Here is a 24,029-nt window from a genome sequence, read left to right as displayed (position 1 = left end):
ATTAACACAAGTAAATACATATCAAATTAACACAAGTAAACACATATAAGGATGATATACAAATAGAAATATAAACTTAATTAACTAACAGACTTACTTGGATGGTTAGTTTTCATTAAAGACTTTCCTGTGATGTTGAACAAATTTGGGTTCCTCATTCGATATTCAACCATTTCTGCAGTGAATTGCTCATGATCTTCTTGAGGAACCATGGTTGCCACAATACATTCTTGAGCTTTCACAACTGTATTTGTCTCAATAAAAAGTCCACCATCAAACAAATTATTAGGATTTAAAGCTGCAGCAAGCACATGAACAGGATGAATTATATTCTTTTCCACCCTTGTATCAAACAAATCCAATATGGTAAAGTACTTTACTCCATCACTCTCCTTTAACTTCCTCAATTTTTCTTTTGCCCTAACAGTTGCTTCATACAAGTAACATGCAGTGGAACCATCTGAATCAACAAGGCGAAGAATCCTAATAAGAGGATCCATAAAAGCAATAACCTCCTTTGCCTGTTCCCAGAATATATCAGATTGAATTATCCTAACAGTCTTTAATGCTATTTCAACTCTGTTGCAATGGAAGCCTCTCCATTCAGATGATGCAACCAATAGCCTTAACTCATTCTCAACTACAATAAGAGATTGGAGCATTAAAAAATTAGTAGCAAACCTTGTCTTGCAAGGCTGCTTAATCTCTTTGGCATTTGTGAATTCCCTCATTAAGGCTATAATAGCTGTGTGCCTGTGCATATAATCCACTACATGTTTACCATCATCAATAATTTCCCTCACCCATCTAACATGCTTATGGATATCCTTTAAAAGCAAATTAATCCCATGTGCAGCACAATTTGTTCGATACATGTGAGACCATTTTCCAATCAACATATCACCACAACAATTATAGTTAGCACCATTATCTGAAACAAATTGCACAACATGTTGTGGTCCAAGCATTTCAATAACATTAGATATTTCTCTAAAAAGATATTCAGCAGTAATACTATTTGAACCACAATCAATACACTTCAGAAATACAGCCCCACCAGGAGAATAAGCTATCACATTGACCCAAGACCTCTTCTTTAGGTCAGTCCAAGAATCAGACATTATTGTGCAACCTGTGCCACCCCATGTTGACTTTATGTTGCTCACATATTCCATGATCTCTACCTTAGCTTCAGGAATCAAACGGGTACGAAGAGTAGAGTAACTAGGAATAACAAAACCCTGACCATAGACACAAGCACCTTTCATCATTTGAATAAAAGATTCTGTCTGAATAACATTGAAAGAAATGTTATTCTTAACAAAAAATTCTCCTATCATCTTTTCTAATGACTTCTTGTCTTGTTTAGCAGCCAACTCTACCATTGTGGTTTGATGAATGCTCCTACCAAGAGAACTTGTGGAGCCAATTCCACTTTCTAGGGTCTCATTCGTCCTTTTCTTTTTAGATGCACTCAAATTCATTTCTGCACTGGCTTCAGCTTGAGCATGATCAGGGACTTTTGTACAAATTTGAACATCATGGCCAGTCAAGCAAGCCAAATGAGCTTTCACTCGAGTAACTCTACCAGAGTAGTCAAGTTCACAATAATTGCATTTAAAACGGCTCGGCCCAAGTTGTTGTACATGTTCCCAAAACTTATCCTTTTTTCTAACCATTTTTCAGTAATATCAAGTACCTACATAATATGCAATCAAATATTTATTCAAATTTAATATATATGATGAGTACATATGAGAATTGAGAATAAAGAATTAACGATTAACAATCAAATATTCATTCATATTTTAACAAAGTATACTAAATTGTGGAACAAAGTGATTCTAATTTACCAAATAATTTCTGCAACTGAACAGAGAGAAACCTTTTCTCCTATATAACCCAGAAAAAAATAAAAAGAAGATGCTAAATCATAAGGGGTTGGAAGCTATGTATGGTCTATCGGATCCGTATAAAAAAACAAGGGTTAATGAGAATCAACCCAATGATGCAGCAGATGCCAGTTTGTGAACTAGCTTCTTGAAATTTCTGCAAGATCCTTCTTGATCCAAACAGCCACATAAAAAAAAAAGAAAAAAAAAAAGCAATCGTGAAGGTGAAATCAAAGTCTGGAATCTGGATATATCTACCTATAAGTCGACAACCAAGTAGGGTTGATCTTATAGATTTTTAGAATTGTTGCTAACTAAAGGTGAATATTGTGGAAAACCTGATAGAAGGATTCCGAATAATTCCCTTTCATGTGTAGTATGTTAAACAAGAGCTTGGAGTGCATTGCATGAATAAGCTTGTGGTGAAGAACATAAGAATTTTCTGATCCAGTGAAACGAATATGTAAAATTATCATGTCTTGCCCAAATGTAGGGCTAGAAACCAGCCTCAATGAGAGCGGAGTAAGAGTATCACCAGATTTAGTGGAGGATGTCCTCAAGAGAGTTGAAAATGCTGGTATTCATTTCAGACCTATAGGTTCTTTGAATGGGCCGGGAAGCAGCGGAATTACACTCACAGTGTCAGAGCTTGCCACAGAGTTGTTAGAGACATGAGTTGTAGTGGTTGTTGGCCAACTTCTTTTATATACAGAAATCTTGGTTCATACTTATGGGATAGAGAACCGGATTGGAGATGCAGTAGACACATTTCTGGAGATGGAGAGGAATGGAGTAAAGGCTGATGTTGCTGTGTATAATGCTTTAATTGGTGCTTTCTGTAAAGTAAATAGGTTCAAGAATGCCTACAGGGTTTTGGATGAGATGGACAAGAAGGGAATACCACCAAATTCAAGAACCTGCAATATCCTTTTAAACAGCTTGATAAGCTCTGGTCAGACAGATGTGGCATATAGGGTATTATATCTATGTATGGCTCATTTAACCAGATCACAAAATATAAAGAAATCAAAAAGGAAAAAAAATCAAAAACCTCTTTCTGCAATAATAGAAACAGGGGTGAAGTCGAATCCGGTGTTTGACCATAGTCCGTAGTCCTTCGTCGTCCGTCGTCCGTCGTCCGTCGTCCGTAGTCCGTAGTCCGTCGTCAGTCGTCCTTGGTCCGTCGTCCGTGGTCGGCCGTAGTGAGGTGAAGTCGAGCTGCTCGAGTCCAGTACTCCAGAGTCCAGTCGTTCAGTCGTCCGTCGCCCGTCGTAGTTAGGTGAAGTCGAGCTCGAGTCCAAAGTAGTTCAGTCGTCCAGTAGTTCAGTCGTCGTCGTCGTCATCCAGTCTCTAGTCTTCCGTCGTCGTCGTCGTCCAATCGTCCAGTTCTCACAAGTGTTTCCACTGGCCGCCGTCGTCGTCGTGGATCGTAGAGACGAAGACAACTCCGGCAGCACCGTGTTCACGAGAAACTGATGACCAGTCGTCAGTCGTCCGTCAGTGGGAGAGAAGAAGAGAGGAAGTGAGAGTTAGGGTTGAAGTTTCAATTGAAATGAGGGATTTTGATTTGGGAATGGGCGAAATTGAACGGCCGAGAGTGAATTTTAAGTATTTTTTAATATCCGTTTTTTTTATAGTAAAAAAATGGATACGCGTTTGAAACGCGTTTTAAACTTTTAATATGCCCGTTCCCGTTTTTTACCGGATTTCTGTGAACAGTTCGGCAAACGGCGTTTAAAACGTCAAAAAAACGGTACGGCGTTTAAAACGCGAATTAACTAACTAGGAGATAGACACAATGGGTGCTCGCATACTTGATATCGGCGGCATATCCAACCTTTTTCCATATATATATATATATATATATTTTAACTATGGTACTATAGTCATAATGCATTAGATAGTTATAACTAGTTCACCAGAATCTGTGTTAAGGGTTTTAAATTTTAATTCGATTCCATAATGACATATGCCTCCGTTTGGTTTTAAATTCATTCTCCCAGGGGAGAGTTGTACTAAGGAAAGATTCACTAGAGAAGATTATGAAGGAAACTTACTTTAGTGCTAAAGTTCATCTCAAGTTGAAACTTGACATATGAGAAAAGGATTTGGGGGAAAAAGATCGTCTCCAACACCAATGAGCGTCTGGATTGTTTGGGCACACATTCCCAAGTGTTGGGATGCGTGACCAAACCATCCCAACCCTTGGATCCGGATCGTTGGACGCTCGTTGGAGCGTCAATCGTTGGAGACGATCTGGGTCTAGATTTGGGAGTCCACATCAGCGTTTCTCTTCTATCACTATGCCTAGTGAAGTATAAGTCTTCACGATTTGTCATATGAAAGTACATGAGTTTAGTCTATGTGAAAGAAGATAAGGCAAGCATTTCATTGGTACAATTTTGAATAGAAGAAGAAGCTAAAATTACAAAATATGTTGTTTTTTTATTTTATTTTATATTCTTCTCCATTTTATGGCATTTTGATAATTTTACTTAAACTTTGAATCAAAGTTTGAACAACTATCCATGTTTACTTTGGACTAAAATTTGGTCATAAAAAAATATATGAGGTCCTCTATCACAGACTGGCGTATGTACTATCAAGTGCCGAATTAGTGAAGCCCCATAATTCACTGGGCATAATGATGACTATATGGACTCAAATTTAAAATCCTAGGTAAACTATCTTTTGATGGTTACTTTGCCTTTTTATTTTAATAACAATAAATATGCCAAAAATGTGTAAATCAATTAAGTTAATTGAGTGTGAAAATCACCTCCCAACACAAAGGAACAAATGAGTAAGAGTATGAAAAATCCATCAAATTCTACAGAAACAATATGAGAGAAGGTAAAACTCTCCTCTCATTCTCAATCACTCCCTCTCTTTCTCTCTCTGTCTTATGCTTCTTTCTTAATGAGAAATATTTCAATATTTAATGGATTTACGAAACCAAACCAACTCTTAGAGTTTAAAACTAAAATCAAATCAATTTTTAATTATTTGATTTGATTCGGTTTAAAACATGGCTGAATCATCCTTCCATGTGACAAAACTAGCGGGTGCCATCCATAAAACTATTTTGAACATTGCCACCTATGGAAGATGAACAGTACTTCTAAGAAGAAATCCATTACGAATTTGAAATTGAGATTGGACTTTGGACAGCCAAGGTATTGGCCCCATGGAAAATGTGGATCTCATTTCTTAAATCCTGCAACCTGTATCACTAGCTAGCAGCTGACGATGAGTTGATGAGGATCATCAACGTGCATGAAATTAATTCTTAAACTATATATGATCCTATGGTTGTTGCGTATACGCCAATTAAAATGAAATGAAGCAATTAGGAAAAGGTAAGGAGAAAGACAAATCATAGAAAAAAACATTAAATCTCTCCTAATTAACACAGTATAATATTTGTCCACCAGTTCATCAGCTACCATATTTGACTCTTTGATATATTAATGTTGAACCCTAACATTAGGGATTGGAGCAATCTAGTCAGGGTAATACGAAGATGCTTTACTTCCTTCTAAAATGGAAGAGTTAGGAAACAAAGAGTGATTCAATTTAATCTGAATTGGTCGGTATTGGTTGGATTGATCATGGCTGATTTTGATCTGAATTGAATGATTTGAATAATCTGATTCTGATTTTTGAAATCGGGGTAAAACTGCATTCATCGGGGTGGTTTTTTTTAATGTTCAATACCCCTATTGTTTGGTATTATGTTTTTGTATTATATGGAACCCACAAAGTTATTATTTCTTTTGTATTTGTTTGAGTTGGGTTTTAGAATTGTACAAAGACAATGGATTTTTCTAGGATGACTATATAATGTCTATGGGGAAAAAATCCTAGACATAAATAAATCAGATTACTCTTCTTACCATCTTGGGGCCACTCACACGGGGTGTTCAGTGCTCTTCACTACTTTCAGTGAAAGTTGAATGGTTCTCATTCAATTTCGATATTAACCCGATCCATGCAGTTGTGAGATCAGTATAGGACCTGAATATCTATCGTTAAAAAAAAAAAAAAAAAAAAAAAAGAGTAGATTTCCTACTTAGTGAAAATTCTTTCATTCTTTTGAATATATGTAAACAATCGTATCACTTTAAATCTTTGTTTTCATATATGGTTGTTTGCTTTGTTTTCGTTTTATGTTTATATGCATTATTCCCTGCCCTACTCTCTTTATTGATATGAGAGAGGGGGATCCTATTTTTATGGTGTGCTTTCCCTAAGAACCATCTTGTTTCACTCAAAAAACTGTCGAGCTGTATAGGTTAACAACGGAGTGATGAACAGACCAAAAACTATTTTGGGTTGGGCTTTTGTGAAGGAATGTTATTAAAAGAAGGTGTGATAACCCATAAAATTATCATTTTGGTTTCAATCTAAAAGCTTTAACTATCAAGTTTCTGTTTGTTTGCAAGGAGAAAAAAAGGGGAGAGAAAGAGGAGTGAAATTTTAAACGTTGAAAGATTATTGTAATAATTACCTTAAATGATTATATCACTAATTATTATAGATTATTCTATTTTTTGTTATTAAATTTTAGGGGAATTCACTCCCCTACACTTGGCCTATATTTACTAAAATTCTTCTATCTTTTACTTTTTTTTACTGATATTCCCTTGCTTTTTTATTTGTACATCTCTTTCTCCCCTGCTCTTTTTAAATGCCTAGATTACCCTTCCTTTTCACTTGTAATCTATAACATTTTTTTTTTTTTTTGAAATTGATTGATTCACAACATGGTTTGAACCAAACCACTAACAATTTTTGCCTTCTCTAATCAAAGATATTGTAAATTCAAAAAAGAATAATAATTTTGTATCTGATCTATATCTATATCGGTATCATATGTTCCAATTGAGTGTTACGCATTTTTTTTTTGAATTCTTAGATTGGCTAAGACCGATACTAATCTAATATCGTATCCGATCTATATATATATATATATATATATGTTCCAATCGGTGTCACACGTTTTTTATTTTTTTAATCCTTAGATTGGGTAAGACTTATACCAATCTAATATCGATAAAAAAAATAGATTGCTAAATTTGTGATGATGGATGAGATAAAATAATAATAATAATAAATAAATAAATAAACATCCTTGATGATTGGATGAGACGAAATAATAATAAATAAATAATATCTTCAAGGACATGTCAGCTATGTTAATATCCTTTTGGATGAGACAAATCTTGTAAGTTGTTTGGTTCAAACTATAATTTATACCAATCAATGTGAAAAAAGTGTAATAGGTTACAAGTGAAAGGAAGGGTAATCTAGGTATTTAAAAAGAGCAGGGAAGAAAGATGTGTAAAAATTAAAAAGCAGGGGAGTATCAGTAAAAAAGTAAAAGTAAGGAAGTTTTAGTAAATATAGGCCAAGTGTAGGGGATTGATAGTAAATTTCCCTAAATTTTATTTTACTTTGCATTTAAAATCTTTACAGGATAAAAAAAAAACCATGAAATATAAAATAAAAATTACATATAAAATGTATCATTATTAGATATGGTAAAAAATTGAAGTAGTTTGTAGGGAAATGATTTTAAAATTTTATTTTTAAGTTTAAAATTTTCGCTTCTCTTACCTCTAAATTTACCTTGCAATCAAACATTAGCCTAATTGAGAATAACAGACAAAAGTCTTGTCCTGATAGTTGGTGTCATTTGTTGAAAGCGAAGGCTCCTCTCTTGGGATCAGACTCTTCCGCTTGCCTTCCGATTGGCCCTTGAGCTGGCATAGTAGCCATGCGGTCAAGGAGCGTTATATTACCCTTTAGACATGCATATTGCAACTCAATACATGAGTGTCCAAGGTCCTTTCAGTCCTTGGTTCACTATTTAGGTATCCAAGGATTTTTTCCAAATATGAAACATATAACAAAGTGGCAAAACACTTCACAAACATAAAAGTGACAGGCAATAACACAACCATTAGTAAGTGATGAGTGTTTACGGTTGGAATAAGGCTGTGTTGTTATTGTGGTTGTAATTGACGAGTGATTAGTGTTTATCCGAATAAAATAAAAGAAATTAGTTTGGTAAATAAAAATTTGAGTATTGATTAGTGATAAACTAAGTAATTAAATAAAATAACCTTTAACTATTATAAGAAAACAAAAAGCGAATGAACAACTCCAAACTAAAGTTGGAAAAGTAGAAGAACAGTAGGGAAGAACAGGAAGCGCCCCTTTCGGCTTTCACACAAGCGAACACACAGAGCTGTGGGAGAGTGTGTGTGTTGGCGGCCATGGCTATGTCCGTCTCAGTCTTGGCAGTCGTTATTTCTCTGCACTTAATCGCTTTCGTCTTCGCCGTCGGTGCTGAACGGCGTCGAAGCAAGGTAAGCTGCAAAGCTACCCCTCCCTTCTCACTGTTAGTGTTCTTTCTAGTTTCATGCTTGCCTTTCCCCTTTCTTCTAATTAGGTTTTAGTTTAATTAATCAGAACTAAAGCACTGCTTCTAACTTCTTTTCCCCTCCCCCCTTTGATTGTGTGATTCTCTTCAATCTTCCTCTGACTGAAGAGTAAAGTGATGCCGGATGAGTATGACGAGCGGACATTCTGTGTGTACGACACAGATGCGGCGACGATTTACGGACTGTCGGCGTTTGGGCTTCTGCTGATAAGTCAGGGCTTCCTTCACGGCATCACCAAATGCCTCTGCTTCGGAAGGGGTCTCATGGGCGGCAAATCCACCACCTTTGCCATCTTCTTCTTCGTCGTTTCCTGGTATTCTTTTCATGAACTCATTCATTTGTTTTGCCCATTACGTATATTTTTGATGGTGAACGACTGAACGGTGATAGGGTTTTATCAATTCCCTTTCTGCAATACTGTTTTAGGATTGAAAGCAAGCGCTTTCGTTCTGGTCAATCCGACTGATCCCGTACCAAAATCTAGGGTTTAGGATAGATTTCATCCGATTATAATCGATTCCTAACGGCCGGAAGTGAACTCATCACTCCTCTTCCCCCGGTAATCCGGGATTTCCTCCGAGACCACCGATCCAATTCCTTGGATTCGAAGTTTCTCTCTCTATTTTACTATTATTTTTTATTAAATTTTTATTGCCCACTCCTTGGACCCATGTCGGAGACGAGCTGGAGAGGGTGAGGGAGTCTCTAATATAATATTGTCCAAATTAAGTATGGAACCCACCATTACGATATTATGCCTCACACTCTTTGACTCCCCATTATCGCACTTTGGGTTGGAGCTCCGTGCTTTTTCATTTAATTGAGGCAAAAGTGCAAAGGAAAAGAAAAGAAAAAAACCCTTAATCCTTTACTTAATTAGAAGAGACGAGGTATGTGGTGGATTTCTTCTTCTTCATTAATATCTTTGGTATGGTATGATACTGTATTGAGATTCAGATTGAGATTGAGATTGAGATTGATTTACAAGAGTTACAGTAGTTGATTTGGTGTTATTTGGGTGATGCTGGTGTACATACACTACACTTCAGGGTAAGCTTTCTGGGAGCGGAAGCGTGCTTGCTGGCGGGGTCGGCAAGGAATGCGTACCACACCAAGTACCGGGGTTACTTTGGCGCTCAGGATCTGTCCTGCGCTACCCTCCGGAAAGGGGTCTTTGCTGCTGGGGCAGCTCTCACATTAGTCTCAATGGCGGGCTCCATCCTCTACTACTGGGCTCACGCCAGGGCTGACACCGGTGGTTGGCAGAAGTACCACAACGAAGCTGGTGGCGGTGGTGGTGCTGCTGTATCTTCCTTAGGAATGACCAACACCAACCCTTTCCAGCAACAACCACAACCACAATCACCTGTGAACAATCACTTTGCTAAGGTTTGAGACTAGACTAGGGAGGATATCAGGATTTCATTTAAGTTTTGGGGGGTTTGGGTAGATTAGGGAAATTTAAAGAAGAGACTTATTAAAAAGTTGCAGAGTAAGGATGGAAAGGGGGAAGTGTGGATGTGTATGTAATGTAATTAATTATAAGGCAAAATTACACTAAAGTAATAGCCTGAGATACAGTGGAAGTGGTGGTTATGTCATCTTTGAGTCTATTGCAGAGAAAGCGCGCCAATTGTGATTTCTGAGGGAGGGGTCACTGCTTTAGTGCTCTACAAGTCCAAGAAGAGAAGCCAAATGGTCAAAAGATGAGACATGCCTTCCCTCTCAAAGGGAGCGTTGTGGGCTCTCTCTCTCTCTCTCTCTCTCTCACACACACACACACACACACTATTTTGCAGTTTGAAAATTATGCTTCATTGCATCTTCATTTCTTTGGTAATCGACATTAGCCAAGATTGGATGAAGGGTGGAAAGCTTTAATTGCAATTCTATAATAGAATTAGAACGTAGCAGCGATCCATCATATGCCAACCCCCTTATTTCAGTGAGGGACGATGAGAAGAGATCTCGCAGCAATTATTTATTTATTTATTTTTTTGTAGTAATAAGTGAAGGAATATATATGCATGTTTCCTGCAATTTTTCAGGGTCAGGCGGGCACTCATTAATACAAGGATTCGGGCCTTAGTGTTTAATAATAATCTTTGATTAAGAAAGAAAGGAGAAGGAAAGACGAAGAAAGATGATATCTCACCATTACTAGAACATTATTGTATTACAGAAGGAGAAGTAGCAGAGATTCCATAAGCTACCACCCACCCATAAGAATACAGCAACTAGCACTCTAAGAATTATTATCATACTCTCAGTACCACTATTAGATCAAAGAACTCAGACAGGGAAAACTAAATTACTACACACATGACTAAGTGATGGTGATATGGTGGTGAAGATCGAGCCCAGCTTATTCCTTTATTTCTCTACTAAGATTTTAACACTGGGGGTAGGGGACGCCACAGGTGCTGGCTACCTTCTTGGCGTTGGGAGAGCTAACAAACCTCTGAAGACTAGGGTCCTTGATATAAGTGCATAGGCATGGCCTCTGTTGCTCAAGTCTGTCGCAACACGTCTTGGTTGGTGCTTGTGACAGCAGTATCGCGTTCGCACAAACGCTCAGCTGCGACGCATTACAAGTGACCGCAGCCACTGGAACTTGGCCTCCGCTCAGCAGCAGCATCACGACCATGACACACGCCGCTGCAATGTAAGGAACCTTCATTCTCTCCGAACTCTCTAGACTCAACTGGTAAGACCCAAACACAGAACAGAGAGAAGAGAGGAGACGAGATGTGGGTGGGATTCAATTGTGAAATCCTCCTCTAATTTATAGTGGCAGCAAAGTGGTTAAGGACAAATTTCATTAAAGAGGTGGGACTTGGGAGTGATATCTGATCACTAATATGAAAATATCTCGTCATAAGGGTTCACGTGGTCATGAATCGAAGCCATTGGTGATCAGGTATGGAGCTTGGAAGTCTAGCCAGTTTCTTAATCCCAATGAGAGAGGCAATGTACACATCCCATCACATATGCCATTAATAACGTCCCTTAACTGAAAACGCAGTAGGTAGGTACAGCATTGATCTTGATGTAACTCCATAGATGTATCAGAGAGTGATTCGGCCTCATAGCAGCCGCTCATGGATTCAAAGATATGAAAGTTGGGCTTGGCTTTACTACTCTAGCCTATGGGCTTGTGGAATCGGTTAGAGGATGCCAGCTTAGATTAAGCCAAAAGAGTCCTTCTGGAGAGGTAGATCATATTCCCTCCCCCTTGTTTTGTATGCATTTTAGGAATAGATTGTATTTTGAAACCTGATTTTACTCTGGTGGGAAGACAAGAGTTTAGGATCCAACTGTGACACGCAAAAACCATTCTATAACTTAAGATATGCATCGATTTCGGGGGGAAAAGAGTAGGGATCCAAATGTGACACTCAAAAACCCTTCTAGTACTCTTCAATTATTTTTACGAAACATTTGCAGGTCATCATCTGATCATCAAATAATACACAATTTCTTGGTCAATTTGACTTCAACAATTCAGTGAAACGTGCTTTAAGAATATAATTTCGATAATCAATACTAGTTGAAGGACGGAACCATTAAAAAACAAGGAGAAATTGGAGGCCATTCAGTCGATCTAGGAAAATAAATATCACATATCAGTCATAAGGAAAAAAAAATTATATATATATATATATATATATATTTTACATAAGGTTTGTTTGGTAATCATTATCTCACACGATATGTCACTTAATCCAAATCACAAAGTATTTTCTATCAAAAAGAAAAAATCACAAAAAGTATTTGATTATTAAAAATTTTACTTTATTTTTCATCTAACTCCATTTTGATTTGAAATTTGAAATAAAAATTACATCGAAAAACTATCATTACTAAATTTGGTAACACAATTTAAAATTTTATAGAATCATGTTAGGTAATAATTACAAATGTTTTTATTTGACGTCTGAAAAATTCCCTTTCCTTGCCCTTCCCTTTAATTTTTCTTGCAACTATACATAGCCATAGGTTTGACGAATGGAGGGAAGTAATTTATCTTAAATTTGATTTCTTATAATATAACACATTACCAAATATAATAATTATACTTTTAAATGGAATATTTTTTTGGGTAAATTTGTTTAACTTCTTTTAACGAAGGGATTTGGTTATATAACGTAATAAAATTTAGGAAAATAACACAACTTTTTCGATTAATGTATGGATCCAGGTCCTCTTTAGCCCCTTCTAGGCTCATCAAACAGTTGTTGGGGGGTGGGGGGTGGGTGGGGGAGAGGTGTGCATGCACCCCAAGGCCCTCTCAGCCATCAGATCTATGTTGGAGGGGCTAGAGGGTTGGAGAAGATCCATACGCTTAATGTAAGTCTTCTTGTAGTTTTTTTTTTTTTTCCTCTCGTCCTCCCTAATCATTATGGACCCCCTATTGGTGATATTGCCTCAAGTGTTGCTATTGTTGTGGCATGGGAAACTCTTCTTATACCTTCAACATGGGGAATCTCCTCTAAAAATTGAATAGGGAATAAGAATGCTGCCTAACAGCATCCCTTACGCCCTCTCATATGGGGCAATGTAATGACCATCTCAACCCTCTCTTTGGATGCCTGTGCCCGCTCTCCCCACTGGGCCCCGTATTTGTAGAGAGCCACAGCCTGGCAGTAAATCTCTTCACAATTTTAATTACAAAAGTTTTCATTTCATTTTGATTTGATTTGATTTCCTTTCCCTTAATGGAGCCATAAGTAGGTTTTTAAAATCGGTAATCGACGACATAAGTGGTCAGTGCTGATTGCAATTCGAATCAGATTGGTGCCAGCTTGAAACGGTCTTGAAAACCTTAGAATCAGTATATTTGAGGAATATTCCATCGAATTGATGGTTTTATCTATGAATTGGCCTTATCGACTTGTTGGAAATCAGGGTCAGTGACCCCGATTCCAATCTGATTCACCGATTTTTGGAACCCTTGCCACACGCTTATCTAACAAATTCCCCATCTATGATGGAGAGCTCATTAATATCAAGGGCAGTAGGGCCGGGATCCACTTTGGCAGGGTTACACTGGGAGAGATGTTGTAGTCAAGATAGTTCTTAATCATTGTTTAGGCCATGCCATTCCTTTCAACTGTTCATAGATCATCCCGAATATCAAACATGGTCATCGACTAGTCTTAATTGTTCTTCTCTTTCTTAGGTTCCAAATGGGTCCTTTTGGTCCCTAGCATTTAGTTCTTCATTCATGGACACAAGTCATGATCAAGGAGAATTGATTCAATATATCACTCTTTAGTTTATTACTTATATATTTAATGACAGACCCACATATATTCACTACAACAAAATACAATACTCAAATGAAGTAGCAAAACACTTTCTATTACCCAGACTTGATTGCCACCACTGGTAGTCTTTAATTAAGTAATAATATATAGAACTACATTAGAGATCTGAGACAATTCAATCACCCCTCCCCTGCACAATTATATTATGATAGTAGATGATTAATTAATAGGTCGACCTGAAATAGACATGGAGGATGAAGCTAGGAGCCTAAACCAACCATTTAGCTCATCATCTAGCAGTTGGGAAATGGCGTACCACATGTGTTGGCAACCTTCCTGGCGTTGGGGGAACTGACGAACTTCTTGAGGTTAGGATTTTTGAGATAGCTGCACAGGCATGGCTTCTGCTCCTTAATCTTACTGCAACACAGCTTAGAGGGTGGAGTTGCAGACATGATTGCAGAAGCGCAGGATGCCAGTTCTGTTGGCTTGCAAGTGACAGCCATTGAAACATGGGCTTCAGCTAGAAGCAGCACGAGCATGACACACACTGCAAGGTAGGATGCCTTCATCTTCTTACCTACGTACAACAAAGGCCAACAGATAAAAGAGAAGGGGATGATGGTGGAGAAGGGGAGTGGGTTTCTTCTCTATTTATAGACTAAAATCTCTGAAAGGGCAAAACCAAAAGCATGGGAGTTGATTTACATGTGATCATAATCATGATAAAAGGTTAAAAGATGCTCTCAGAAATGAAAAAGTACTTAATACTTGAATATTAAGTAGCTTTTAGCATCAAAGCAAGAAGAGGTGGTGGACCATTAGCCATGTTCCCCAAAAGAATCCAAATGAGTGAAGCTAATCAAGAATATGTCTCGCATGGGAAGGGTCTGGGATCCACGCCACAGAGAGGTGAGTCCATATGATTGGGGTTCCACCCCAAAGTAATCAATCCCATATCGGATATGGCCTATGACCTATAACACTCTCATTGCACCTGAAACTAAATCATGGAGCTTCAGAGGAGGTGGGTATTTGGTGATTAATATGGATCCACCAAGAGAGAGAGAGAGTGAACAGAGCATGCTTACTACTAAGTCAATTAAAATGGCCCACTGGGGTGCTTCCCATCAGTATCAAATTATCGAAGGAGATGATTTGGAGCAGTCTTTCCGCAATTTTCAACAAATAAAAGCATGCATGACATGTTAATCCATCATCACCTTTGGTTCTTTCTCACAAATGGCACCCTCAATTCAATACTCTCCTTCCTATACCTTTCGGTGGTGATGTGATACAAGATGCGTGATCACCTTTGAACAAGTTTTGAATGGGTTGGATTCATTTTATATTGCTATTTTCCCCATCTTGCATGTTCCTTTCTCTTATATGGTCTACCTAGAATTGGGATTTTTGGATTCAAGTTGAGTGCTATAGCAAAAAAATGCAATTATAATTAAGCAATTGGAACTCACTGGTGGAATGGTAATCATGGGAACTTATTTGCTACACAGACATAATTACTTTGCTAATTAATTGGCTAGAGTTTCACCATAGTTAAAATGATCTTCATCTTCCTGGTTTTGTGAAAACCAGCTGGGTTAATCTGGGAAAACCCCAAACCGGGTCATGCTGCTACAAGTGGTTGGTCTTTGTTTGCTAAAATTTGCAGTAGAAATTTGGCATGATTTGTGGATACAAGCCAATCTGATGCAGTGAGTGCAGCTCCTTGGCAAAAAAAGGAGACGGATTTTAGCCATATATCAATCGGTTAGCGCATGCCTGATGAACTTATAACCTTGGGAAGAGACTGTCTATCCTTAAGCTCGAGTTTTTGGATTGAATACCATCACAATATAGTGAATTAGATGCCAGAATTCGGAGACTATATTTAGAATCATCCTTTCTTTTTAGATGGTCAGGCACCCTGTTGTGTGATTTGGAAGACAAAGAAAATCTTTGTAATTTCTGAAGAGAGGGATTCGTTTACAAAGGCTTGAAGAGAATAATAAAGTACCCACCTACTGGGTGAATACTAGAATTTTAAGTCTACTACCCTAGCCAAGAATATCATATGGGCATGGTTGAAGCTATGATCCAACTAACTCTCTCTCTCTCTCTCTCTCTCTCTCTCTATATATATATATATATATATCACAACCGATCATCAAAAAGTTTTAATAACGGAATAAAGGTATCTGCCTTCTGAATGCTAATAGGGTTTATTTAAACTAAAAAGCAAAGAGGAAGAGGGAATAACACCCTTATGCCTATGGTCCCCTTGCATTTAATCTCTGCGATCTGTGAACCACTGCTGAGTAAGGTATGAGGGGAATCGGGATCTGGATCAGTTCTGGCCAATTCCCATCCAGATTGTTTAGGAATCAACCATAATCATGGATCGAGCCGGACCAGCCAAAATATTCGAATCGGCTTACCTGATGCTCCCAGTTTTAGAGAGTGGTAAGGCCAGCCATCTTTCAACTCCTTTATCTGTTTACTTATCCTCTAGTTAGCCAAGGAGATGTAAACACAACACTCAATCAATGTGTCACATAATGATAGTTTCACTATCTCATTCTACTCTTCAATACATATACTCAAGCCATGACCCACCACTCTCAGGCTAACACTCACATTGTCAAAGAACAAAGATAATTTAATAGTGGATAAAAGCAACCCCACTAGGCTCATAAAATCCATAGTTCGGTGGGTTTACTTGCTGTGAGTGACTGTGTGCCCATAATAATAAGCAAGGAGCAACTTAGGAAGGAATGATTAAAGCTTTCCCTCTATATGTGCATACAAGTTGGCAACTCATTGACATTTCCCAATTACAAGCAAAGGCTGCAGTTAGTAGACGTCATGACACTATCATTCATCACATTGTTCTCAATGGAAAATAAAGCAGTAATGAATCTAATAACAGATTGTGATTAAATTAATCAGATGCACAATTTTGCATAATTGGCTTCTTTAACAAATGTTGGATTCACCTGGGTTATACAACATCTGTAACGAATTGAACAAAACTATGTTAATTGAGGAATGCCCTTGGACAATCTACATATAACTCTGAAGATTAGATCCTAGGAGGGTAAGATTTTACCTAACAAAAACTGGAAATGTGTCATGCCTATAGCCCAGAAAAGCCTACCACTTGATATGGGTTTGACTTGGGGGGGATCTCGCATGCCAAGATAGACCTTACTTAGATTATTGCACTCATTTGGTTTTCCACATTCCACAACAAGAACAAAAAGAGTACTGCTGAGAAAATTGTTTGCTTCTTATAAAGGTCTTCTGATTTTTTTCTCCAACCTATGAGCCAAAAGAAACTTGAATACTATTGTGAATAAGAACAGTCCTGGAACCACAGTTCTAAAAACAGAACCTCAGGCACTAGACAAGGCACTTTAAGAGGATTGAAAGCATAATGATTTCCTGATTTCCTGGTTAACAAATAGCTGAAATTTTAATACTAGTTGAAAGGAAAAGTTAATTTTACCTTTTGTCAAACATTTCTACTAATATCTAATTAACTTGCTTGAGATGTGAAATAAATTGTAGATGCTACATTAGTAAGATTTTGAATTAGTTGTCGAATTATGATTGGTAATGATTAGTAGAATTTATGTTTTAGTTTATTTTTTGAATTTCATTACTTTACAGCATTTTACATCCAATCAGATGTGGCAATGTAAAGGGTTCAGGTTTCAAATCCCAAATTAACAAATGGGTTAACTCTTATCTTCACTGCTTAACCCATGATTTTAACCAAAAAACTTCCTACTTAAAATTGTGTATGCACAGTTTTCTTCCTTCCCAATCAATAACCCCCCACCCTTCCCCTTGAAGGCAATCTCTCTCTCTCTCTGTTTTCTGACTAGGGATTTTTCTTTGGGCATTTTGTTGTTTTAAGGCCTCTGTTTTGGGAATCACTCAAGAAATAGAAAATACCTGCTCTTGCAGATTGATGGGGAGAGTTTCAATATAAAAAACAGCCAGCAGCATTGAACATAGAGAAATAACTACAGCTGTTAAAAAGTTACATTGAGACATATGCATACCAAACCAATGTGATTTGGGTTTTTCCTCCAACATATAATGACATGAATCAACATGGATATTTGAGAAGTTCATCCAATAATAGAAATTTTAAAAGTTTTCACAAGGATTGCTTAAAAGATACCCCACTAAGAAAAGAATAACTACAGGATTTGTCAAACAAATGACCATGGTCTTCAGAGCGAGTTCTTTGTGTAGTTCCTTTATTGTTGGAAAAATTTGTTCCACTGGAGAACCACCATGGTCTTATTTAGCAGCACATGTGGTCAGAAGAAAGAAGTTAATACATGTTATGATTTTCATCCCCAGATTCAAGTAAACAATGGTCCATTTGCAGAGGATATATTAGTAAACAAAAATAAATTGAAAGCTGATATTGATGAGGCACCAAATCAATCTGAATTTTACAATACAATAAACAAAACTTGTCAATTTTCTAAAAGTACCAACGATGGCACTTGTTCTCAACTCTGCCATTGAGTTCAAAATTCTATTAGCATGGGCAATGACACTAAAATTTTCCATTTACCATTAGAACAAGAAACTAAATTAAAATAAATTGCTTAGTCCATCAACCCTATCAAGCCAACCCTATCGTATGGCTGTTGATGCAGATTTTCTTGCTCCTGAATCATCCCATTGCCCTTGCTTCTGAGTTATAATACCCTAAATCCCTTTGTTAATGATGTCAACAGTAAGTGTTGCTTGCTGGTGATGTGTAGTGAGTCTGGGTCTTGAGTCCTTGGGGTCACCAAAACATTCCACAACAGGCAAGGGATTCACTTGACTGACCTGACCCAGGATGAAATAAAGATGGTCCTGAAGTAGAGATCTCTTCAAACAACCCAATTGATAAGCATGTTGGGTTTGAGTTAGTGAATAGATCCTAAACACATCATCCAACATGACCCACCCATGCTAAAACTTCTAGAAATTAGCCAACCCATTTAGTCTAGAGAAGGCTTGGTTTAATTGTGTAGAGTTTCTAGACATAGGATCATTACTTGTAGTAAGTAGCCTTGGTCTTCTCAAACTACCCACAGAAAGAACAACCAAATCTTATCCGTACCACATAATGGACATCCAAAACACATTGACATAAGACAGTCAACCAATAACCATCAAATAAGGCTTCTGTTAGGCTAGGGTTTTCTCCTAGGCATAAGCCTAGGTTAGCCATTTTTAGTGTTATGCGGGAACGTAATCAAGGCTACTACTGAGATGCATGACAACCAATGCTCCTGTGCTTTTATATGGGCCTAATTTGAGGCTAAACTTCAGCCTTGATATGAGCATGACAGTGTGCTCAGCTATGCACATATGGTTTTAACAAATAAGGTCCAATATTGCACTACCAAGGTGCCTGGCTGCAATCTTGGCTCCATGATAAAAGGATGACAAGCACAAATTGAGATAATAAAATTCCATACCCCTATTATTATGCTTTAGTTACCTTCAATAATATTAGATGCACAACTATTCAACAAAATGGTTATTTCTATTTCCCAAAAGATAACAAGATCCTTATTGGCATAAAATATTTTTTTATATTGCTTTTTACTAGTCATATAGGCATAAGACTAAGTAGAAGTAGATTGAAAATTACTACCAAAAGGCACTCACCATGCAATAGTATCCCAATGAAGGAAACCACCATGACCTCTGGCATTGGTGAACTTATAATCAGCACCACAAACTGGCCAAGACAATGTCAACAGGAAGCATTATCACATAATAAAAGTTGACATAAAGTAACTATAAAATATAAACATCCCCAAACTAAATAAAAACTTGCACAGTAGATTGATACAAAAACATAAATCTAAAGAACAAAGATACACAAAACATTAAGATGAATATACCTTCATAACCCCCCAAAACTGGATCCTCTGACAACAGAAGGGGTGTATCTAGATCAATGAATCTACAGAAGAGAAGTGGGGGGGGGGGGGGGGAGGAAAGACGAGAGATGAAAGAATGTCACAGAAGTAAGGGAAATAATACATATTTATGCACACACACACAGATTCTATACAGGCATTGAACAAAAAAAAGACAAAGAAGGATGACTAGGAAAGAAGAGTAATATTACTTGAAGCAGCCAAGACCAGCAGCAAGATGACCAGCAAAGCCCATGGCAAGTCTGGTCTCAACCAAGCCACCAATCATCAGATTCAAGCCTGATCTTCTTGCCACCTCTATAATTTCAAGGGCTCCCAGAACCCCAAATTTCGCAAGTTTGATGTTAATGACATCAGCAAGATTTCCTTCAATAATTTTCTGAACATCAAACAAACTCCGGCAGCTTTCATCTGCAGCTATGGAGATCCCATATTTTTCCTTTGCAACAAGGTTGACTTGGCCGAGACCTTCCCAGTCATCCCTATGAACAGGTTGCTCGAATAGAACAGGAGTCACCCCCATTTCTGCCAGGAAGTAATAGTAAAAGGAACTGTTCACTATCATGGGTACATAAGTACCAACATAAGGAAACAGACTACAGGACACAGTTATAGAAAAGTAAATGTCTAGGGGACCCTAGATCAGCCATCTAAATTATCTCCAAATTGGATTCGACTTCATGGAATAAAACGTTGCTTCAAGAAAGGCAATGGGAATTGGGTTTACCATGCATTGAAATGCAATTGGAGGGATCATCACTTCAAGTGTGTAATTACAATTGGTCAAATTTTTCCCTTGGAAGCAAGTTCAGGCTAGTAAATCAGTAGGAGAAAGGAATGGATTCCAGCCCAGGTCTGAGGTATCAAAACTTGCAAATGTACTAACCAAAATGGTTTTACTTGCCACACAAATTAGAAAACAACCTTACCATGTAATTTTTCAAGAACTTCAATAGCTTCCTTGGAAGTGTAACCCTCATTAGCATCCAAGATAAACAAGCAATCTGGGTGGACCAACCGTATTGCTTTAAGAGCTTCTATGTCTGCAATAAGATTTTTCCCTACCTTAAGCTTCAAGGTGCTAAAACCTTGTTTCTGATAGTTAGAAGCCAATTTTGAAGCTTCAGTAGGGGAAACAATTGGAATCTGCACATATACAATAAGGCAACCAAATTCAGTACTGTTACAATGAATTACTATTAACGAAAACTCTCGCCAGTGGATATGCAGTGTGTAAGATAGGAACTGAACCGTTATATCAGTGGATATGGTATTTGATGCCCCGCCAAATAATCTCCAAAGGGGTATGGCAATGCTATTAGCTACTGCATCAATCAATGCCATCTCAACTCCTGCTCTAACCTTCAATCCAGAGACAGAATAGTGAGGGCAATTAACAGTCAGAAAAAAGGCTGAAAATGCAAAAGGAAATTGAAAAATGGGCTGTCACTTATTACAACATTTTATATTTCACTTGTATTACCGTAGAGGTACAAAAACAAAGTTGTTTGCATGTCTCTGTCATAATTTTTTTTATCCAAAGACATAAGGTTAACGTTCAGCAAACTAGGTATGACCTATGTTAATTCAACCATGAGTTGAGCTGCCCAACATAATAGACTTGCAGTTATAATGCATAAGAATAATAAAACATGGATGGCTAAATGGGGGTTTTATTTTAATTTTAATTTTTTTTTTTTTTTCCTTTTATGAATATAATTTGGACCATTCCTTGATTCAAGTGTGTCATTCTAGCGGCAAAGTTAATTTCCTTCATGCTGTTCCAATTTCAAACGAAGATAAGAATTAAGAGTGTTTTGACAAGTAAATTTTAATAATTAAGAAGCCCAGTAGTTCAAAATTCAAACCCAGAAAACATAGCCAACAACAATCAACTCAAGAGTTTCAATTAGCTGATGAGCTAAATTTTCGAAATAAAAAACAATTATTGATGAACAAAAGAACAATGGGCGAACTAATCACATGTAAAACTATCTGAGAGGAGGAAAAAAAATACATCATGCAGAAAATAACTTTAAAAATAGGTAGAAGCGTTTATGTTGTAATACTTACAGAAGCAAAATCATGTCCGGAAAGAAAAGCACCAATCTCGCTCAGTGCGAAACTCAAAGTCATCGGAGGACTGCGAGTAAGGAACTCGCAGGCCTCGCCCACTTTCACAAGCGCCGTACGCTGATCCTCTGCAGTGACGAAAGGAAGGATAGGTGCCTCACCCCAACCGGCACACCCATTACTGAGTTCGACCCTGATGGCGACATTCTCCACATTGTCGAGCATCGAATTGGCAATGGTGAAGGGAGCTATCAAGGGCACGTTCAAGGGCCTTCCTTCCGCTCTGTGTATATGGACGCTGAACGTCTCCATCAAGTTTTTGAAGCCAAAACTCCTCGTCGTCGTCGCAGTGGTCGGCGCCAATGCCGCTGACATTGTCTTAGAGGAACAAATGTTCTTTGATTTAGTGTGGGATTTCAATCTTATGTGAAGAGGAACGGAAGAGAAGAAGATGGGAAGGGTGGGCGAGGGGAGAGCAGTCCCAATTGGATCCATTTGGGTTGGAGATCAGTGGCTGTGGCTGTTTACGTTGGTAATATTTCTTCTGTTGTTTGTGGTGGAGAGGAGGAGATTGGTAGACGTTAAACATGGGAGTGAGATGCAGATCAAAAGCAAAAGCATAAGCTTCTGCTTCTGCTTCTGCTTCTGCTTCTGCTGCTGCCATTATTTTGGGAAATGTCTTCGTGTCCTAACGTTGACCCTCAATTTTTACTAACAATAAGAAAAGCATTGGAATGAACCATATTCACAAACCCAACCAGATTCCCTTCTCCGTCCTTCGCATCTTTCGTTTCTTTAATTTTCTTTTTTTTTTTTTTTTTTCTACGGCGACTGTGAGGCAGTGACCAGTCCCACTTGTCACAGAAGAAGGACCTCGTACAGTCGTAATAAATCAGCATTTTCGTGTATTGAGACTATAAAGTCAGATGGAGACAATGGACTATGGACCTTTTACGGTCCTGTTTTGTATTATAATTTGAGAGAAAATTATCGAAGACATCTGGTTTACGCTTTTGTATTATACATTTGGATTCCACCATATCCACCATGTGGAGTGTTATTCTCCTTAATTGACTTTTTTTTTTTTTAGTTGCCTTCAAACTTAATTGTGTTGTATTGACATGAGCTCAGAATTCATGATTAGATAATGATTATGAAAAATAAATTTATGTGGTAAAAAAATCTTGTCCGTCTTTGTGAATTTTTACAATGATGCTTAAACTAATGGAAGAATATGCAGGAGCATGGGCACACAAGGGGTATCCTGATATTTTCACAAGTCTGGATCATATTCTTGTAAAGAACCATTCTTGTATAATGCCTGACCCACACTTGGAATCCACTTCATTTTTTCTTTTCTTACAACAAGTTGAGAAATTGAACGGATTTCAACTGTGGTTCAAGCATTGTTTGAAAATCACCTTATTCAAACTCTCATTTTATGCCCACTAGTCTAGTGCAAGATTATTTTTTCCTGAATCTATTTAGCTTTCCTTATCTTTACTTGAATCCTTGACTTTGAGGTTTCAAGATTAGACTGATTGGTGATTGGTATCCCTTTAATGGAAAGGCTATCAAGAGTAGCAAAGAAGGTATTTTTGATTAATTAAGTAGGAAAACTAAATGAATAATATTGACCATAGATGTGTGGTGACCATTCTCTTCTGTTTTTTTGTTAAGGTCGTAACCCTTCATGGATGGATGTTAGGTAACTTTCTTTTTTCCTCCAAGATTTATGAAGTTGTTTCACTTTCTATTCTTCATTAGGACACATTTGGTGATCATGACAAAGTTTACCGACCCTTGTGGCCGTTTAAATAGGAAAAAGGTCGAATCTTTCATTTATCATCACATGATAATTATTTTCATTGCCATGTGACAAAAAGTTTCTTAACTTGTCTAGCAGTTTGAGGAAAAATTCAGTCGTACACTTTTTTTTTTTTTCATAAAGTCTTGCACATTTATTTGTGCCACATGGAAATGTGATGTGGCACTCTATTTGACGAATGGTAGTGAATAAAAGCGGAAGTACATTATTCAAGTCATTGTGGTATGTGATTATACAAGTATTAATTTCTTTTTAAGGAAAGGAGTGATATTATTGTCCCTTTTTTTTTGCTTCCTTTTATAGTCCTATTTTGTATTGTAATTTGGGAGAAAAAGATTGAAGACATCTGGTTTACATTTTGTATTATATTCCACCATGTGGAGTGTTATTCTCCTTAATTGACTTTTTTGAATTGCCCTCAAACTTAAGCTTAATTGTGCTGTATTAACACATAACAGTGAAACTGACATGAATTTGGAATTCATGATTAGAGATGATTATAGATGATAAATATGAGTAAAGAAATTTTAAACATCCACGTGATTTCT

The 24,029-nt window shown here is 37.4% G+C and overlaps 5 protein-coding genes across 9 annotated transcripts; 1 reads left to right on the top strand and 4 right to left on the bottom strand.

Annotated features, from left to right (window-relative positions):
- Positions 1-80: 80 nt before the first annotated feature.
- Positions 81-1,679, bottom strand: LOC122079561. Its single transcript, XM_042646138.1, has one exon. The coding sequence runs from the start codon at positions 1,677-1,679 to the stop codon at positions 81-83; it is 1,599 nt and encodes a 532-aa protein (XP_042502072.1).
- A 6,382-nt stretch (positions 1,680-8,061) lies between these two features.
- On the top strand, positions 8,062-9,942 carry LOC122079825. The gene is made up of 3 exons (XM_042646571.1): positions 8,062-8,266; positions 8,449-8,654; positions 9,391-9,942. Exons 1-3 carry the CDS (start codon positions 8,174-8,176, stop codon positions 9,734-9,736), a joined length of 645 nt encoding a protein of 214 aa, XP_042502505.1. The 5' UTR covers positions 8,062-8,173; the 3' UTR covers positions 9,737-9,942.
- A 531-nt stretch (positions 9,943-10,473) lies between these two features.
- On the bottom strand, positions 10,474-11,117 carry LOC122079826 (non-specific lipid-transfer protein 2-like). The gene has a single exon (XM_042646572.1). It carries the CDS (start codon positions 11,019-11,021, stop codon positions 10,734-10,736), a length of 288 nt encoding a protein of 95 aa, XP_042502506.1. The 5' UTR covers positions 11,022-11,117; the 3' UTR covers positions 10,474-10,733.
- Positions 11,118-13,595: 2,478 nt separating this feature from the next.
- Positions 13,596-14,259, bottom strand: LOC122079704 (non-specific lipid-transfer protein 2-like). The gene has a single exon (XM_042646385.1). It carries the CDS (start codon positions 14,181-14,183, stop codon positions 13,905-13,907), a length of 279 nt encoding a protein of 92 aa, XP_042502319.1. The 5' UTR covers positions 14,184-14,259; the 3' UTR covers positions 13,596-13,904.
- Positions 14,260-16,375: 2,116 nt separating this feature from the next.
- LOC122079702 (L-Ala-D/L-amino acid epimerase-like) lies at positions 16,376-22,341 on the bottom strand. Of its 5 annotated transcripts, XR_006140508.1 has the most exons (8): positions 21,654-22,341; positions 20,832-20,942; positions 20,510-20,726; positions 19,772-20,105; positions 19,542-19,603; positions 19,303-19,375; positions 16,721-16,932; positions 16,376-16,623 (listed from the first exon to the last, which is right to left on the bottom strand). XR_006140508.1 is itself a non-coding variant. In XM_042646381.1 (7 exons), exons 1-7 carry the CDS (start codon positions 22,146-22,148, stop codon positions 16,902-16,904), a joined length of 1,323 nt encoding a protein of 440 aa, XP_042502315.1. In that variant the 5' UTR covers positions 22,149-22,341; the 3' UTR covers positions 16,376-16,901. The 5 variants fall into 5 exon arrangements, 2 of the variants coding, with proteins under 2 accessions (XP_042502315.1, XP_042502316.1); XM_042646381.1 differs by having other exon boundaries at positions 16,376-16,932; XM_042646382.1 differs by lacking the exons at positions 16,376-16,623; positions 16,721-16,932 and adding an exon at positions 17,606-17,924 and having other exon boundaries at positions 21,654-22,338.
- Between the last annotated feature and the right edge of the window lie 1,688 nt (positions 22,342-24,029).

The sequence above is a fragment of the Macadamia integrifolia genome, chromosome 5 (assembly GCF_013358625.1).
Source record: "Macadamia integrifolia cultivar HAES 741 chromosome 5, SCU_Mint_v3, whole genome shotgun sequence".
Lineage (NCBI taxonomy): Eukaryota > Viridiplantae > Streptophyta > Magnoliopsida > Proteales > Proteaceae > Macadamia > Macadamia integrifolia.
Note: the sequence above shows the minus strand (reverse complement) of the source record. Positions and strands in the feature narration are given on the sequence as shown.

Excerpts from the sequence above, each read along its gene's own strand:
- LOC122079561 (XM_042646138.1), bottom strand. The coding sequence starts at position 1,679 with ATGGTTAGAAAAAAGGATAAGTTTTGGGAACATGTACAACAACTTGGG.
- LOC122079825 (XM_042646571.1), top strand. The coding sequence starts at position 8,174 with ATGGCTATGTCCGTCTCAGTCTTGGCAGTCGTTATTTCTCTGCACTTA. Across the intron at positions 8,267-8,448 it reads CTGAACGGCGTCGAAGCAAG|AGTAAAGTGATGCCGGATGA; the intron begins GTAAGCTGCAAA and ends CTCTGACTGAAG. Across the intron at positions 8,655-9,390 it reads TTCTTCTTCGTCGTTTCCTG|GGTAAGCTTTCTGGGAGCGG; the intron begins GTATTCTTTTCA and ends ACTACACTTCAG.
- LOC122079826 (XM_042646572.1), bottom strand. The coding sequence starts at position 11,021 with ATGAAGGTTCCTTACATTGCAGCGGCGTGTGTCATGGTCGTGATGCTG.
- LOC122079704 (XM_042646385.1), bottom strand. The coding sequence starts at position 14,183 with ATGAAGGCATCCTACCTTGCAGTGTGTGTCATGCTCGTGCTGCTTCTA.
- LOC122079702 (XM_042646381.1), bottom strand. The coding sequence starts at position 22,148 with ATGGATCCAATTGGGACTGCTCTCCCCTCGCCCACCCTTCCCATCTTC. Across the intron at positions 20,943-21,653 it reads CCGGACATGATTTTGCTTCT|GTTAGAGCAGGAGTTGAGAT; the intron begins GTAAGTATTACA and ends TCTGGATTGAAG. Across the intron at positions 20,727-20,831 it reads CCATATCCACTGATATAACG|ATTCCAATTGTTTCCCCTAC; the intron begins GTTCAGTTCCTA and ends GTATATGTGCAG.